General features: G+C 44.7%; 1 protein-coding gene across 1 annotated transcript; it reads left to right on the top strand.

Moving 5' to 3' along the window:
- The first annotated feature begins 404 nt into the window (after window positions 1-404).
- sh2d4a (SH2 domain containing 4A) lies at window positions 405-16,987 on the top strand. The gene is made up of 9 exons (XM_038969983.1): window positions 405-697; window positions 1,545-1,882; window positions 2,896-3,055; window positions 5,938-6,133; window positions 8,978-9,110; window positions 13,496-13,694; window positions 14,459-14,589; window positions 15,624-15,841; window positions 16,159-16,987. Exons 2-9 carry the CDS (start codon window positions 1,708-1,710, stop codon window positions 16,249-16,251), a joined length of 1,305 nt encoding a protein of 434 aa, XP_038825911.1. The 5' UTR covers window positions 405-697; window positions 1,545-1,707; the 3' UTR covers window positions 16,252-16,987.
- The last annotated feature ends 433 nt before the right edge of the window (window positions 16,988-17,420 follow it).

Genomic DNA, 17,420 nt, shown 5'->3' with positions numbered 1-17,420 from the left:
GCTGCTGGGCTGCAGCTGGATACTATTGGGACAGACTAGTAAAGAAGCATCTGACCAATTACGCGAGACTTTAGTTCTGTTTTAGCCAAGATTATGGCGCTTTCAAGACAACTGGGAACTCGGTAAAAAAACTAGGTCAAATCATGACGTGAGTGATCCTCACGTCGGAAAGTAGAAACTCCAGAAAGATGCCCGAGTTTTCGAATTGGAATTCCGAGTTGAATGACATTTCAAAACGACTTTCCCAGTCGGAGCTAGTTTTTTTGCCGAATTCCCAGTTGTCTTGAACGCACTGAAGTCGGAAGGCAGAGATTTCCGAGTTTCCAGTTGTTCTGAACGCTGCAGTAGTCTACCTGCAATAACAGTGAGTGGGATGGACAAACATTAACATTTGCATAAGGGAGTGTTTTTTTCTTGCGAAACTTGTTGGCACTTTTTGTCCTTCATTTAGGAAATAAGTAACCTACGGAAAACGGTACCTGTAACGGAACATTTGTCATTGTCGTTAAACCTGCGAAATACCGCTAAATAGTAGGCTACAGAAAAATATATACATTTGCAGGCGTGACCATCGCCCCATAGTGTGACTCATGCCGAACATTCCCATGGGACATCTTGTAAACAAGTTATTTTTTTAAAGGCGTCCACTTCCCACGTATCGGCTGGGATTTCCACTTTCAGGATATATACCATAGCGGTAAGTACATTTGGATGAACTCAATAATTAAATATATGGAACGTATTTTTGTTTACCATTTCAATATCCAGTGATAGTACAAATATTACAACACTGCAAATGGTCGGCGTTATCATTTACTGCCAGCATTATCATCCATTGTGAATGTGCCTAGTCATAGTTGATTATGGACATAAGTTACTTTTTTTTGTATCTTCCTTTTAACGTCCCGATTCTAGCTGTTGTAGGTCTGTGGAGTAACGTTTCTGTACTTAAGTAAAACATGTTTTACAGGTGTGCTCTGATACCGGTAGTTAAATGGGCAGGTTGTAGTGAACTCCGCTGTATCCTACTACTATTACTATTTGAAAATCAAAATGACAGCCATGTCTTCACAGTCGACATGCAATTCAATGGATTTGACGAGTTTTCCAATCACTGTATTTCAAATTAATTTCGCATGGCAAATCCCTATGTCCCGCAGCCAACTTTAGTTGTTTGCATACAGTTGGCCACACTTCGGAGCCATAATAGGCTGCTATCTCACCACGACATCACGATGCTGTGTTATAGTATACCGTTTCTGCCATGCTTATTAAGCACGAATCACAGTAGATTGAGAATGTGAGAGTTCGGAGACTGGACTATTGTCTTCCTACATACTCTTTTATATATATATATATATATATGTGTGTGTGTGTGTGTGTGTGTGTACACCAGTTGCAACATCTGACCTGTGGTGTGAACAAACCTATCAGGCACTGTACTGGCTATACCAATAGAAAATGTGTGGAGAAGGCAGCAGGTACTCTGATGCACAGTTATGGTCAAAGCAGCCATTTCTTATGGACATTTCTGTTTCTTTCAGTGGGAATTCAGAGAGTGAGTACAGGCATGGACCAGTCTTCATTAGAGGATTAACAACTCGATATTTCAACTGAGAAACTCCCAACATCCAACCAACACCAGGTGTTCTCTGCTAATACTAAAGTTCTCTCTGGATACTGTTGGTGAGACATTACAGCTCTACGATGCTCCAGCAGATTTTGACGGACATGTTCATATCACCTGAGCTCCTGGCTGAGCTGAGCGAAGAGCAGAAGCAGGTGTTGTTCATTAAGATGCGTGAAGAACAGGTTCGACGCTGGAAGGATAGAGAGGCTCGACTGGAGAAGGAGGATGCCACTCTGAAGAAACCCAAGAAAGGTATCACTGAGCCGTCAACACTGACAATGAAGGGTTGTGTGTGTCCCTCATGGCACCCTATGTTGGTTTGATTTGATTTGACCCTATCCACTTTCTAGTGTATTACTACTCTGTATAGTGTACTACTACTCTGTAGCGGCAGAAAGCCTAGTGGTTAGAGCGTTGGACTAGTAACCGAAAAGGTTGCAAGATCGAATCCCCGAGCTGACAAGGTCAAAATCTGTTCTTCTGCTCCTGAACAAGGCAGTTAACCCACTGTTCCTAGGCCGTCATTGTAAATAAGAATTTGGTCTTAACTGACTTGCCTAGTTAAATAAAGGTTAAAAAAAAAAAAATAGTGCACTACTTTTGACCAGAGCCCTATGGGGGAATTAGGTGCCATTTTGGATATTTTCCATGCTTCTCTCTGTGAAAAGCAAATTTACTGTTGGTCTCCTGGGATGTTTCTGTTTTTCTATATGCTAGCTGAGTTATTCTCAACGCCACGATGTTCATCACATCAGTGTGTGTGTGTGTGTGTGTGTGTGTGTGTGTGTGGGTTGGATCTCCAACTACATCGAGCCGCTGTCGATACTTCTGAAAATGTAAATTCTGAAACCCTTACCCTTAAATCCATACTTTTTTATAAAACCACCGATTGTTTCCTCGTATCCACTGACAGCGACTTGATGTAGTCCGAGGAACTCCGCCCACAGTCGTTGCAACCCAACTCCACCGAGACGTACATACCGTGGAGTTGAGAAACCCAGCTAGTTATATGCCAAACTGGAGACTAAAGGACATATCGGGATCTCCACTGAAACGTTGCGTTCAGATGTAGTGATGGAGAGTACGATTCACTCCTGTTAAAGTAGTGCAACTGCAGCAGTGTTTTACAACTGTGTTGCACTGTGGAAAATGAATTGAGTAATATTATGCTAGGATTAATGAGCACAGTATTTTTCTAACTGGCTGTGCTGTGTGTTTGTGTGTCTGTGGTGCACGTCTGTGTGTGTGTGCATTTTGTGCATCAGCCTCTGTGAAGAGTGTACAGTGGCTGGCGGGGATGGATAGTGACATATGGGTGTGGGTGATGGGGGACCACCCTGCCGACCAGTCCTACGAGCAGATCTGTGATGACATCATAGCCCAGAGGGCGGCCCGCCAGGCCCAGAGAGAGGCTGAGGCGCTCAGGTGGGAGGAAATTACATCATCACATGCCGTACATTTTTTAGCAGTGCAACGTGTTTGCTTTATCCCTCTCCTTTGTTGTTGTCGTGCCAAACGCCCTCTGTCATTGGCAAACATGTTAAAGATGTCAGTCAAAGCAGAGAGAGACCTGACTGTCAGGTCATTAGCCACATATTTGACTCTTTACTCTTTAAATAGAACACCTTCTATGGAGACAGACATGGTTGTCATAGCAATCAATAACACCGCTTTCTGACAGGAAGATGTCAGGTGGTTAAGCGTGTTGTCTTGAACAGTGGCAAATAAACTTACTTAATTTACTACAGACCCTGTAATGGGATGCAGTGGTTGATGTAGGCGAAGTGTGTGTCTATGGTCTATTTGTGGCTTATCACACCAGCCAACACAAAATGACCTGTAAGGTAGGTTCTGCACAGATTCTCTGGCTGTCGGTAATACCCACAGGGCTATAGTTGGGTTTAATCTAGACATCACCCTTCCCAGCCAGGAAGCCCTAGTTAAAAATGTCTTCAACTAAACCTCTCATTTTATTGAGTCAGGCACTGCCTGTGTTGTGAGCTGCACTTAACCATGATAGTGTTGCCTATGACGTTGTTCCCACAACTACAAGTCATTCAACACTGTGGGGGAGTTTGACTTCTTAGTCATGTTTCCCTGTTAGGGTGGTGATAATGATAACTGGCTGCTGTAAGGGTTTGGTTGAGCCACAGGTATGTATAACCCCAAATTAACCTGTAATCAGAAGAGATGGTAACTTGTGTGGGCAGGAAACAATGTGTCATCACCACCACTGATTAGTTAAAGATCAAAATCAAATGGTATTTGTCACATGTGCCAAATACAACAGGTGTAGTAGACCTTACAGTGACATGCTTACTTACAAGCCTTTAAACAACAAATGCTTTAAGTTAAGAAAAAGTAAGTGAGATAAGTAATAAATAAAAGATGCTGTGAGCAGGTGGCTGGTGTCACTAAGTCAGAGGTGCTCGTCGTAATGGAATGAATGCAGCGCTATGTGTTTAAAACCTATCCATTTGTTCGATTCCAGCCATTACAAAATGCCCGTCTTCCAATGGAGAAGGTGCATAAAGATGGCGGCCACCATGTACAAATGCCTTTTATTGCTCAGTTGGCCATATTGCTCATTGCTCTCCGTTACTCTTTTCTTGTATCAAAGCTCCAAGATGGTGGACATTTTTTTATATATTTTTTTTTACAAAAATAGATTGTGATGATTTACTGTCACATTGAACCATGTCTCACGCCGTTCTTTAAGAACTCTGTGGATAGTGCTAAAACAATGATGTCCTGTATGAATTCCTCTATCTTCATGCACCTTTGCCATTTCTCATTCTACCATCTGTATGTGTGAACATTGTTGTTGAACATTCTACTAAATTCACTTCATTCTGACGTTTCAAATTCTTCTCTAAGGCTGGTCAGACAAAAGCCTTACTTAACCGCCCATATGGGTTATATAATAGAATTCCATTTGAGAACATGCTGTCTCACACCCCACTGTTCTGTACTTGTGGATGCTTGAGTTCTCTTACTAAGTGGTTTCTAAATTTAAACCTAAAGTAACGACTTTGTTCCAGACAGTCTATCACAGAATCCTGTTTTGTGTTCTCTAACATCCACATTCTCCATTTTAAATGAATGTGATTTGATAATTCTTGATAATTCTGGGCCAAATCCTAACTGGAGATCTGTGAAATCGCTGTAAAAAGTTACAGGCAAGCATTTAAATTACAACTTGGTCCTCAGTGCCTGCATGTTGGCTGTTGCCATCCTGATCTGGACTTTGCTTATGTGTCAAAACATTCCACTCCTCAGACCTTCTATTGTTGAGTCCTCAGCAGGTTAGCTTTTATTCATCATGAATGTTGTTCTGGAGGCAGCCCTGCAGTGGTAACTAGCAGATTTTCTAAATCAGATTTTTAACCTTAAACGCACTGCTAACCCTAATGCCTAACATTAGATGAAGACCAAAAAGCTCATTTTTGTTTTCATACATTTTTACAATGTAGCCAATTTGACTCAGCAGCTGGCCCATCTAGTTGAAATCGCTCAGTTCTGCCTCCAGGACAAGCCTCACCCCAATAAACGTCAATCTGCGTGGTGTTAGGGGTGTGTCCTCATAGTAGTTAAAAAATCTGAAGAACATACGCACATCGAGGTAATTTTTGCTGGAGGTGTAGGTGAATTCATTGTAAATAAAAAGGTGAATGCTGCACACTGCTGCTCAGGCTTCCAGGCTCCGTGGATACTCATGCTCCGTGGATACTCATGCTCCGTGGATACTCATGCTCCCGGGCTCCGTGGATGCTCCCGGGCTCCGTGGATGCTCTGTGGATGCTCCCAGGCTCCGTGGATGCTCTGTGGATGCTCCCAGGCTCCGTGGATGCTCTGTGGATGCTCCCAGGCTCCGTGGATGCTCTGTGGATGCTCCCAGGCTCCGTGGATGCTCCGTGGATGCTCCCAGGCTCCGTGGATGATCCCAGCCTCGGTGGATGCTCCCAGGCTCTGTGGATGCCTGATGAAGACCTCCATGGATGCCTGATGAAGGGTTGAAATGTTATAATTAAATCACCTGGGAGCATGTGCAGCGTTTTCCTGTTTGTTTTCCTCATAGTAGTTGCCATGTGCCTGTATGGATAGGACATGTCTGTAGCTCTTTTTTTCTATCCGTGCCTCGAGGTAGGGGATTGTGGACTGTCATTGGAGGGGCCATGGGACTATTTGGGGAGGTGGAAGGTATTTAGATTTTAGGGAAAGCTTTATAAAATCAGTGGACAGGTAAAGATCTACAGGTGCTCGTGTGTGTTCTCACTCAGTCAATCCCTGTGTGTGTGTGTGTGTAGGGCGAAAAAGGAGGCGGAGCTGGTCAAGAGGTTCTCCAGCGTGTTGATGGACTCTGAGCTGCAGTCGTGGAAAGAGGAGGTGGAGAGACAGGAGGTGGAGAGACAGGAGGTGGAGAGACAGGAGGTGGAGCGACAGGAGGTGGAGCGACAGGAGGTGGAGCGACGGGCTGCAGCTCAGGAGCAGAGCCAACAGGAGGTGGAGATGAAGGCCCCCCCCTAGCCCATCATGAAGGCCCCCCCCTAGCCCATCATGAAGGCCCCCCCCCTAGCCCATCATGAAGGCCCCCCCCTAGCCCATCATGAAGGCCCCCCCCCTAGCCCATCATGAAGGCCCCCCCCTAGCCCATCATGAAGGCCCCCCCCTAGCCCATCATGAAGGCCCCCCCCTAGCCCATCATGAAGGCCCCCCCCTAGCCCATCATGAAGGCCCCCCCCTAGCCCATCATGAAGGCCCCCCCCTAGCCCATCATGAAGGCCCCCCCCTAGCCCATCATGAAGGCCCCCCCCTAGCCCATCATGAAGGCCCCCCCCTAGCCCATCATGAAGGCCCCCCCCTAGCCCATCATGAAGGCCCCCCCCTAGCCCATCATGAAGGCCCCCCCCTAGCCCATCATGAAGGCCCCCCCCTAGCCCATCATGAAGGCCCCCCCCTAGCCCATCATGAAGGCCCCCCCCTAGCCCATCATGAAGGCCCCCCCCTAGCCCATCATGAAGGCCCCCCCCTAGCCCATCATGAAGGCCCCCCCCTAGCCCATCATGAAGGCCCCCCCCTAGCCCATCATGAAGGCCCCCCCCTAGCCCATCATGAAGGCCCCCCCCTAGCCCATCATGAAGGCCCCCCCCTAGCCCATCATGAAGGCCCCCCCCTAGCCCATCATGAAGGCCCCCCCCTAGCCCATCATGAAGGCCCCCCCCTAGCCCATCATGAAGGCCCCCCCCTAGCCCATCATGAAGGCCCCCCCCTAGCCCATCATGAAGGCCCCCCCCTAGCCCATCATGAAGGCCCCCCCCTAGCCCATCATGAAGGCCCCCCCCTAGCCCATCATGAAGGCCCCCCCCTAGCCCATCATGAAGGCCCCCCCCTAGCCCATCATGAAGGCCCCCCCCTAGCCCATCATGAAGGCCCCCCCCTAGCCCATCATGAAGGCCCCCCCCTAGCCCATCATGAAGGCCCCCCCCTAGCCCATCATGAAGGCCCCCCCCTAGCCCATCATGAAGGCCCCCCCCTAGCCCATCATGAAGGCCCCCCCCTAGCCCATCATGAAGGCCCCCCCCTAGCCCATCATGAAGGCCCCCCCCTAGCCCATCATGAAGGCCCCCCCCTAGCCCATCATGAAGGCCCCCCCCTAGCCCATCATGAAGGCCCCCCCCTAGCCCATCATGAAGGCCCCCCCTAGCCCATCATGTAGGCCCCCCCTAGCCCATCATGTAGGCCCCCCCTAGCCCATCATGTAGGCCCCCCCTAGCCCATCATGAAGGCCCCCCCTAGCCCATCATGAAGGCCCCCCCTAGCCCATCATGAAGGCCCCCCCTTGCCCATCATGAAGGCCCCCCCTAGCCCATCATGAAGGCCCCCCAGCCCATAATTTTGAAAAAACACTAATTCACATGCCACAGTTTATTTAGAGAGTTACAGGTAGTCCAGACTTTTCTTCCAGCCATAGACTTAGATAGACATTGTATCTGTCCCATTATGGCGTCTGTGAGACCATGGGCAGCGCCATTGAGGCAATCTCCATTTTGAAGTAGTCCATTTAGTTTTTCTATTACTTCTGCGTTGGCAAACAAACAAAGGGTGCATACTGCCACCTCAAGTGTGTTGTTTGAACAGGTATAAAAGCAAGGTTGGTGATTTACTGCCACCTACCTTTATGGCATGTTTGCTCACTAGTTAATTCATTGGCTGATCCCTCCTGATGACCTGGATGGAATTATGTGATCCTTCCTTAACCCATAGGACATCCAGTTGACTACACGGGCGGTAGATAGCCTAGCGGTTAGATCATTGGGCCAGTAACTGAAAGGTCACTCGTTTCTTTGTGTATTTTTTGTTGTGTCTTTTCACCCCTGAGACACCCTCAGGGAGTGTGGTCATGACCAGGGTCAGACATTGTCAACGTCAACCCTGGAGTTCGAATCCCCGAGCCATGTTGGGTGTCTCTAATACTAACAATTCACACATACATCCAAAATGGTGAAAGACGCAATAGCGCTACCCATGCTAAAACAGGCTTTTGGGCACTAGAGTCCTCTATCTCTATGGTTCCAGCCCAGCTCATCAAGTCTGATTTGTTGCATTACTTATTTTTGTGCTTGGCTGGATCAAAAGCCTGCAATCCCAGTACTCTAGCTCTCCAGGGACTCTTGCCTTAAATCTTAGACAGTTGAACAATTATTCTAAGGTCATGGCATCAGTCATGGCATCAAGTGTTTTGATCATAAGTACAGTTTGACAGGTTATATGGTTAAGTATTAGCCCATTGATTTAAAATGTCATTCTATAATATTGTCACAGTATAATGAGTGTTTAAGTTATGTAAACAAGGAAGTTGATGATGCATTGATATAAAACAATTAGCCTCACAATAGGTGTTGAAAGCTCATTTTGTCAACTTACAGGAACTACTCAATGTTTCATCAATGGTATTGTTTGCCCACATCCTCGTGACCATAACACGTTAGCTAAACAACACATATAATCGCTTTCCAGTTATCGTTGACCGTCCAGTTATTTGACCAACTTTTAGAACAATGTCCTTCCTAAACAGTCAGTTGTTTCATACTTCCCCATATAGGCCAGTTCAAAACAATGATTAAATACATTTGTTTGAGCTCATAGCATCACTGTCTTTATACAGTGTTTGAAATTGACTTGATTTACTGCAGGTAAAACTCTGGAGGAGGAAAAAAATGTTTGAACTTTTTGCCAGGTGTGCTCTAATGAACATGACCCTGGTTCAATTCCACAGTCTTTCTATTTGTTTAGCCACTGCTGTTCAATGGTGACATTTCTTTCTCTCCTTCCCCCTGTTTCTCTCAGAAAAGAGAGGCGGAGGAGAGGAGGAGGGCTGAGGAGGAGGTGCAAAGAGTGGAGCAGAAGAGAAAGCAAGAGATCTACATGGACTTGAGGGAGGTCAGAGAGGAGAGAAACGACCAACACTGGCAAGATTCATGTAAACACACACACACACACACACTGGAGAAACTCTGAAGCATACGGATTCTACGTCGTCATTTCTGTAGTCGAGCTTCACATCTCAGAAGATTGCCATTAAAACCGGTGTTTCTTATAGACTGGTTGGTTGTTCAGCAACTAAACCGACACGGGTGCAACTATGGGGCTAAACGGACAGGGTTGGCTTAGAATGTTGAAAACATGTCAACTATATTTAGTCTCCAATATGTTGTTTGAAAACATCCATTTGCACAATGAGCACTTGTTGTCTCTCAATTTCATCGTTACAGTTGTTGGTTAGCTAATGAATTTTAGACATATTAGCATTGCCATGAAATGGGTCAAAATGCCTCAAAACAAGCCATGGTATCAAGAACAAGAAACGAACTGAAACGAGTCACCTACGATTCCCCACATGGTAGTTTCTTGTCATTGTTGGTAGTTATATCTGGCCATCCAGAATAACAACTGACAGACTTCTGCCTGATTTGAAGCATCGCTTTCATGACATCGTCAGCTAACCCATCTATTGGACAAGCCCAGAATGTGAATATAAATTCCTGATATCCTTGGAAACCGTCGGTCCTCAGCCAGATCCTTAGCATGGCTTGGGGTGATGAGTGTTACTTGCCATTCTTCGTTGGCGCTAATTTTAGAACACTCAACGTGATCTCAGAATGGCTGCACAAATATGTTGACCTCATTGGAAAACGTTTTGATTTCGTGTTGAAGACATATCTGGGGGACGCAGTCCTATAGTTTACCACCGACCTGAACATCTAGATTGTATAAATAGGAAGTATTGTATTAATGTTAAATTGGACAAACGTACATCATGATGATGATTTCCTCCATGGCAAACTCCCAAGTATAATGAATATAGTTCCAACACACAAGTTAATAATTAACCTTCCTGTTTGACAAAGATTATAGCTGACCTTCAGTTGCACTGATTAACAGTATAAATAATCATGCTACTTTGTATGTTTTTTTAAAATTCAGTTTCTGCCAAAGTGTGGACATATAATGTTTGTCTTGTGCTTAGTCTGAAATGTACACCAGTGTTCCACTGTTGCCTCTCTGAATGTGAAAAACCTTTTCTGCTGCTTTAACACTTATCATAAATGTGTTAAAATAGAATGTATGGAAGGCAGGAAACCCCCTTGGGCCTCTGGATAGAGCTATATAGGGCACACCAGTTGATCATTACACAGATGACTGTTTCTTGGCCTTGTGAAACAGTTTGTTTACATTCAGTAGGGTAACCAGACAAATCGTGACCTTGGGACTAAGGTTATATCTGTTCTGAGATATTGAGTAGACGCTCTGCGTCTCACAAAGACACGGCGGTTGGAACCAAAAATCTCAAAGGAAAGGACAAAATGATAGATTTCCACATGTCTGTCCATTGCTCGTGTTTCTTGGCCCAAGCAAGTCTCTTCTTATTATTGGTGTCCTTTAGTAGTGGTTTCTTTGCAGCAATTCAACTATGAAGGCCTGATTCACGGAGTCTCCTCTGAACAGTTGATGTGTCTGTTACTTGAACTCTGTGAAGCATTTATTTGGGCTGCAATCTGAGGTGCAGTTAACTCTAATGAATTTATCCTCTGCAGCAGAGGTAACTCTGGGTCTTCCTTTCCTGTGGCGGTCCTCGTGAGAGCCAGTTTCATCATAGCGCTTGATGGTTTTTGCGACTGCATTTGAAGAAACTTTCAAAGTTCTTGAAATGTTCCATATTGACTGACCTTCATGTCTTAAAGTAATGATGGACTGTCGTTTCTCTTTGCTTATTTGAGCTGTTCTTGCCATAATATGGACTTAGCCCTATTTGGTAAAAGACCATCTTCTGTATACCACCCCTATCTTGTCACAACACAACTGATTGGCTCAAACGCATTAAGAAGGAAAGAAATTCCACAAATTAACTTTAAGAAGGCACACCTGTTAATTGAAATGCATTCCAGGTGTCTACCTCATGAAGGTGGTTGAGAGAATGCCAAGAGTGTGCAAAGCTGTTATCAAGGCAAAGGGTGGCTACTTTGAAGAATCTCAAATATAAAATATATTTTGATTTGTTTAACAGTTATTTGGTTACTACATGATTCCATATCTGTTATTTCATAGTTTTGATGTCTTCACTATTATTCTACAATGTAGAAAATAGTAAAAATAAAGAAAAACCCTGGAATGAGTAGGTGTGTCCAGTGGTAGATTGACGTTTCAGAGCCATAAGGTTCAATCTGGGTTCAACCATAAGGTTCTGACACCAAGGAATTAGACATGTTACGTTTTTTAATATATAAATGACCTCGTTTACATGTGCATAGTATTCCGGATAAGAGCTCATATCCCGCTTAAGGTCTTATTTGTGATAAGCTGTTTACACGCACCTATAGAGATAGATTCATCTATCTCTATCTCTGTCGCGCGCTCAATAGTATCCATGTAACCATGAATAAACAGAATATTCCCCATTTAAGTATATGGGTTAAATGGAATAGTAACTGAAATAAGGACACTGACCGTAGGCCTATAACCTCTCAGATGTAGAGTAATCTAATATTAACTCCTGCAGAATTAGGTTATGCATTTCTTGCAGTGAAAATGTGAATATGCACGTAATGTTATCTTTGACACTTATGCAAGCAGACGGTATTTCAACCATGTAAAATATGCCCCCAAGACAAACTGAAGTCTTATCAGAAACGTGTTACGTCGTTTTCTTAGCTTTTCATTTAAAAACCGGTCAAACTGATGACATTTTGCACAGGGACAGTCTTTCCACTGTTTTGGAGTTATTGCGTTTTCTCCCCGGTCCCTAAACGAAACAGACAACTTTCACGCTGTTAACTAGATTATTAATACATTCATTTTATCAATGTAAGACATTATTCTGAAGAGCACTACTTTATTTAGTCTTCTGGGGCAGGCCTCCCGAGTGGCGCAGTGTTCTAAGGCACTGCATCGCAGTGCTATCTGTGCCACTAGAGATTCTGGGTTCGAGTCCATGCTCTGCCGCGACCGGGATACCCATGGGGCTGCGCACAATTGGCCCAGCGTCGTCCGGGTTAGGGGAGGGTTTGGCCGGCAGGGATGTCCTTGTCCCACCGCGCACTAGTGACTCCTGTGGTGGGCCGGGCGCAGTGCACGCTGACACGGTTCGCCAGGTGCACAGTGTTTCCTCCGACACATTGGTGCAGCTGGCTTCCAGGTTAAGTGGTCATTGTGTCAAGAAGCAGTGCGGCTTGGTTGGGTTGTGTTTCGGAGGACGCACGGCTCTCGACCTTCGCCTCTCCCGAGTCCGTACTGGAGTCGCAGCTATGGGACAAGACTGTAACTACCAATTGGATATCACGAAATTGGGGAGAAAAATATATATATTCTGGGGCAACAAGGTATGACAGAAGAGAAGCTGCATGTTTCTTACTATGTCAGAAATTATAATATGGCCTACCAAATGTAGGAAATTATAAGCAGGAACTTGTCTAAATTAGAGGTGAAAGTAAATAAATTATAGTAGGCTAAATTATTATGGTGGATGGAACTGTGCAGGTAGCCTGCTTTTATGAAGTGATTTGTGAAACTGAGCATGCACAGACCATTAAAAAACCAACAGTAAATGGGATAAGATGTTGACATGCCACAGTATCCCATCTTACATCAGCATATCCCAGGCATCTTATCCGGGATTCTCATAACCGGGATACAAGCTTTTTCGGGTTATTGTAAACAGGATATGATGTTTTATTTATATGCATTAACTCAAAAACTGTATACTTGAGTATCCCGAATAATAATGGGATATTGGTGTGCATGTAAACGTGGTCAGTGATTAGAGTGGCACTATTATCAAGATAGTCAGAACACATCAAATACGTTATGAAATGTATTATGATTATCATACAAATGACTGTCATCACTGAACAACGATGTGGCAACATCATTTACTTTACAATTTCTGACAGAGTTGTTGTTGTTGCTTGCGTGCCATTATTGTTGGCTGAACAGGCCCTGTATTACTGTGAAGGCACAGGTCAGCTCATGGGTTAAGGGTGTCGCTGATCACAGTAAGGTCTTTGCCGTCCCCCTCTAAGTATGGTCTAGACTAGCCTAGACCATGCTTGGAGGGAGATGGCAAAGATGTGTTCTGATTGGTTCGTCTGTATTCGTTCAGACTTGTGGTTGGATTGCAGATAGAACCTTATAGCGCCATGTTCAAATGGGTTTATGCAGATCTAACTTTCTCGTTTTTCATTTATTTCACTTAATTTTAACAAAAACAAACGTCATATATATGAAGAACCATGAAGGTAGGATTTTGTGTGTGTGTGTGTGTGAGAGTTTACATGTATGTGTTTTGTATTCTTCTGTGTTTTTCCACAGTGCGGAAGTCCAAAGCGGCTGACCTGCGGCGACGGTCCATTGCCAAGCAGACCCGTGATGACCACCGGCGGCAATCGGTCAAGGCTCTGGAGCGAGGTCGTGTGGCTGCCGCCACCAGGGCCTTCGGCGGGGACAGACCTGCCCTCCCGCCCAAACCCAAACCCAGGAACCTTACTGTGACCAGCGACACCCTTAACCCGTGAGCTGACCTGTGCCTTCACAGTAATACAGGGCCTGTTCAGCAGAGTTGGGGTCAATTCCTTTTAAATTCAGGATGTCAATTCTTGGAGAAATGTGTGCATTTGTTGGAATCGGAATGTCAGTTTACTTCTGGTGTTGACCCCAACCCTGCTGTTCAGGAGGTCTAGGGTCCAACATTCTAGAACATTCCGATATAAATACTATTGTTGGTTATGTGGAGTAGAGCATCATTCTGCAGTTATGTTGGCTCTATTAATTACATTTATATCTGCACCGTTAAGGATGTTTGACATCACTTAATACACCCTGGACTAGGCTCAACCCCACTGAAACCCAATGGTATCCAGTCATCTGCTATGGCACAGCCCAAAACCCTAGCCCCTTCCCTTAGTGACTACCACTTAGGACTTTGCAGGTCTGAAGGTCAATAATATAACTATTCAATAATAGTTATATTATTGAATAGTTGGTTAAATCCACTCTATATTCACACTAGTATTAGTGAACCAAATCTTTCCACCAGCCTGATATGGTAATGTGATATGGTAATAGTTTTTGCAGTAGTCATCCTGTAAGTACACGTCAATCCTCGTGCTTGTGATGGTTTGTCTCATTCACTGAAAGCTGATGTCTAGGGATTCCCCTTTCAGACAAAGCCATGCAGAAAAACACTGAGCCCTAGAGCTTAAACACATGAATGCCTTTCACTGGCTGGCTGACTGCCTGACCCACTTTTTTTCTCTCTGTGTCGCTGCCTGACAGGAAGCAAGGGGTGCAACGCACACTGTCCACCTCCAGCAGGGAGCACATTATTAGATGGTTCCAGGAGGAACAGCTGCCTTTCCGAGCGGGTTTCCAGAAGGACCAGAGTCGCATAGCGTCTTGGTTCCATGGTAAGGGGCCAAGTTGCACCGGAAATGTTTCTAACTGAACAAGAGGATTCCATCTAGAATAAACAACATATGCGAATAGCCACAAATGCAAATAAATCTTAATTAGTTTACATTAGACCGAAAGTAATTTACAGTATGTGTGTGTGAAGAGACCACATCAGTCTCCATGCCACTCAGCACAGTTGGTTAGTAGTAGGTCTGATGCCTCCTACTGTTTGTAATATCTTAATTATACCACAGAATACCCAAGTTTGATCAATTTACTGAACCACATAGTGCAGGAGTAGGTAACCCTGTTCCTGGAGTGCCGTAGGTACTGCAGTATTCCAACTAGGCACCAGACCTGACTAACTTAGCTAATTGTTTAGTGAATTGCCTAGATTCAACACACTTGGTCTTCCAAAAATGTGAAGTACATGCTGAGCACTCCAGGACCAGGGTTGCCTAGCTACCCCTGACATAGTAGGTGCTGGGCACCTATGCAAATTCTGCTGCTACACAGCGGGTTTATCAGTAACTCTCTTGCCCTGGGACTTCTCCTATATTTAATACTTATCTGAAAGGACTGGCAGTAGGTATGATCAGAGGTGTATTCACTTGGAACCAAATGGAACGAAACAGGGAGGGACTGACCTCAATGTGTCCAATAGAAACTCTTGTTTTCGTTGCGGTATGCGACTAATGAATACACCCCAGCCAGGTTTCTCATGTTGAACGGAAGCAACGGCCCTGTCCAGAAACACCCCCTTTTCCCTACTCCCTAGATGCACTTGTGTAGCTCTGACTGGGTTGCAATATGGAGGAATTAGAACCTGGCCTATCAGAAGGCCAAGTGGAGCTATTGTCATATTGCTTAAACCTATTAAATCCTGTCAGATCTCCACAAGTATCTCAGGGCTACAGGTAGTTTTCTGGAGAGTAAAACATGTACATGTATGTGGTCTTCAGCTATCCATCCTTAATATGTCACTTCAGGGTGTCATTCTGACTTGGCAATACTTAATAACTGACCCACCATTACTTTTACCACCAAGGCATCATTTCGCGGCAGGAAGCCGAGGACTTACTGAGCGAGGGGGAACCCGGGCACTTTCTGGTGCGGGTCAGCGAAAGGATTCTGGGATACGTCCTGTCTTATCGATGCAAAGAGGAGTTTAAACACTTCCTCGTTGACGCTACAGAGGGCTGCTACATGCTGCTGGGACACCAGATCAGATTCACCTCGTTGGCAGAGCTTGTGGAGTTCCACGAGGTAGTGGCACATCTAGAGCCCTTATTTTGTGCTTTAAAAAAAAAAATGTATTTGGGGGTTGTTTAGGGTAGCTTTGAGGGTTTTACTGGCAATGGTTGTGATATTTGGTGGTTTTGCCTACTGTAGTTGAATGCCTACTGTAGTTGAATGCACTTATAAGTCGCTCTGGATAGGCATGTGCTAAATGACTAAAATTTAAATAATACAGGATTTACTGTGGGTGGTATGTTGAGACTGTAATGCACCTTGTTATGTATTCACGTGAACTGTTGAAGTGGAGCAGAATAATGACGCTTTGCATTTTCTTCTGTCACTAGGGGGAGCCAATCACCATGTCAGGAGGGGAGCAGCTGCTCCAGCCATGTGGCCAGAGGCCTAGTGGTGTGGACTATGCAGAACTCTTTACCTGAAACCCTGCAAGGGTCATGTCCCAATAGTCTAAAACAGCCTCCTCTCCTAGTCTCCTTCCTTCATGACCACTGGTCAGAAAGGTCTCAACAGGTGAATGATTGAGACCAAGTGGTTTCACCTGTCAGTAGCTTTTAAACAGTCTAAGGACAGTAGTCAAGGTGGGAAAGAGACAAGGAAGGAAGCCACTTTAGAATATTAAGACACAACCTTTAGGCATGAGACGGATCTCTGTGGAACAAAGTGTTTCTACGGGAGACTCACACTATGGCTAGATAACCAACAGAGCTTGTTTTCTCAGGCGGATTTACAGGATGTTCAGATAGAAGTGTAATGTTTAGAACCGATTACGGTGTCTCATGTAGACTAGAACAATAATAGAATAACCATTTTTTATCAAGGAGGAACTTCGGTTGACTTCATACTAGGGAATCGTGTCGGTTCAAATAATTATATTTCTATCTGCAATGTTCAGAAAGTTTCACATCCGTGTTGACGTTGACTCTACCCCCCCCCCCCCCAGTGCCAACTGTCAAGCCACTGACTTTCTATTATATATAGACCTCCTCTATCCCCCATGTACAATATGAACAGGCCTGTAATATCATTTCCGGTGATGTATTCATAGACAAGTACCAAGAGGCCAGTATTGTAAAGGCACATTTGACAGCGACAATAAACAACAGTCGCCTGTTTGGGGACGAATGACTTGAATAAATTCTGCACTTTGTATTGCAACTGTCTAGTTGGTTTCAATGCTGACCTGAGGAGCATGCTAGTACTACAAAAAGCACGATCAATGAGTTGGCTAGCTTGCTTAAATATTCCGTTTTTTTTTTTTGGAAAGATGGGCATGGTGTAATGACTCAACAACCAAAAACACATCTAGGTTTAGCTTTCTTAATGAATCCGGAAAATCAATAGTTACTTCTGGTTGTTTATCAAAGTTAGCTGGCTAACTAATGAATCCTGGTTTGGATTATACCCCTATAGGAGTCTGACAAAACACATGACAAAGAGATTCATTTCATTTTGCAGTTATAGTTTTCTAAAAGCACATTATGAACATAATACATTACCTGCAAAGCAACAATATTTACAATGTTCTATAACTGATTCAGCTTTGGGGAGTCTACGGCTGCGTTTACACAGGAAGCTGAATTCCGATCTT

This window comes from Salvelinus namaycush, chromosome 31 (assembly GCF_016432855.1).
Source record: "Salvelinus namaycush isolate Seneca chromosome 31, SaNama_1.0, whole genome shotgun sequence".
NCBI lineage: Eukaryota > Metazoa > Chordata > Actinopteri > Salmoniformes > Salmonidae > Salvelinus > Salvelinus namaycush.
The sequence above is the reverse complement of the archived record's forward strand: the minus strand, read 5'-3'. Positions and strand labels throughout refer to the sequence as shown.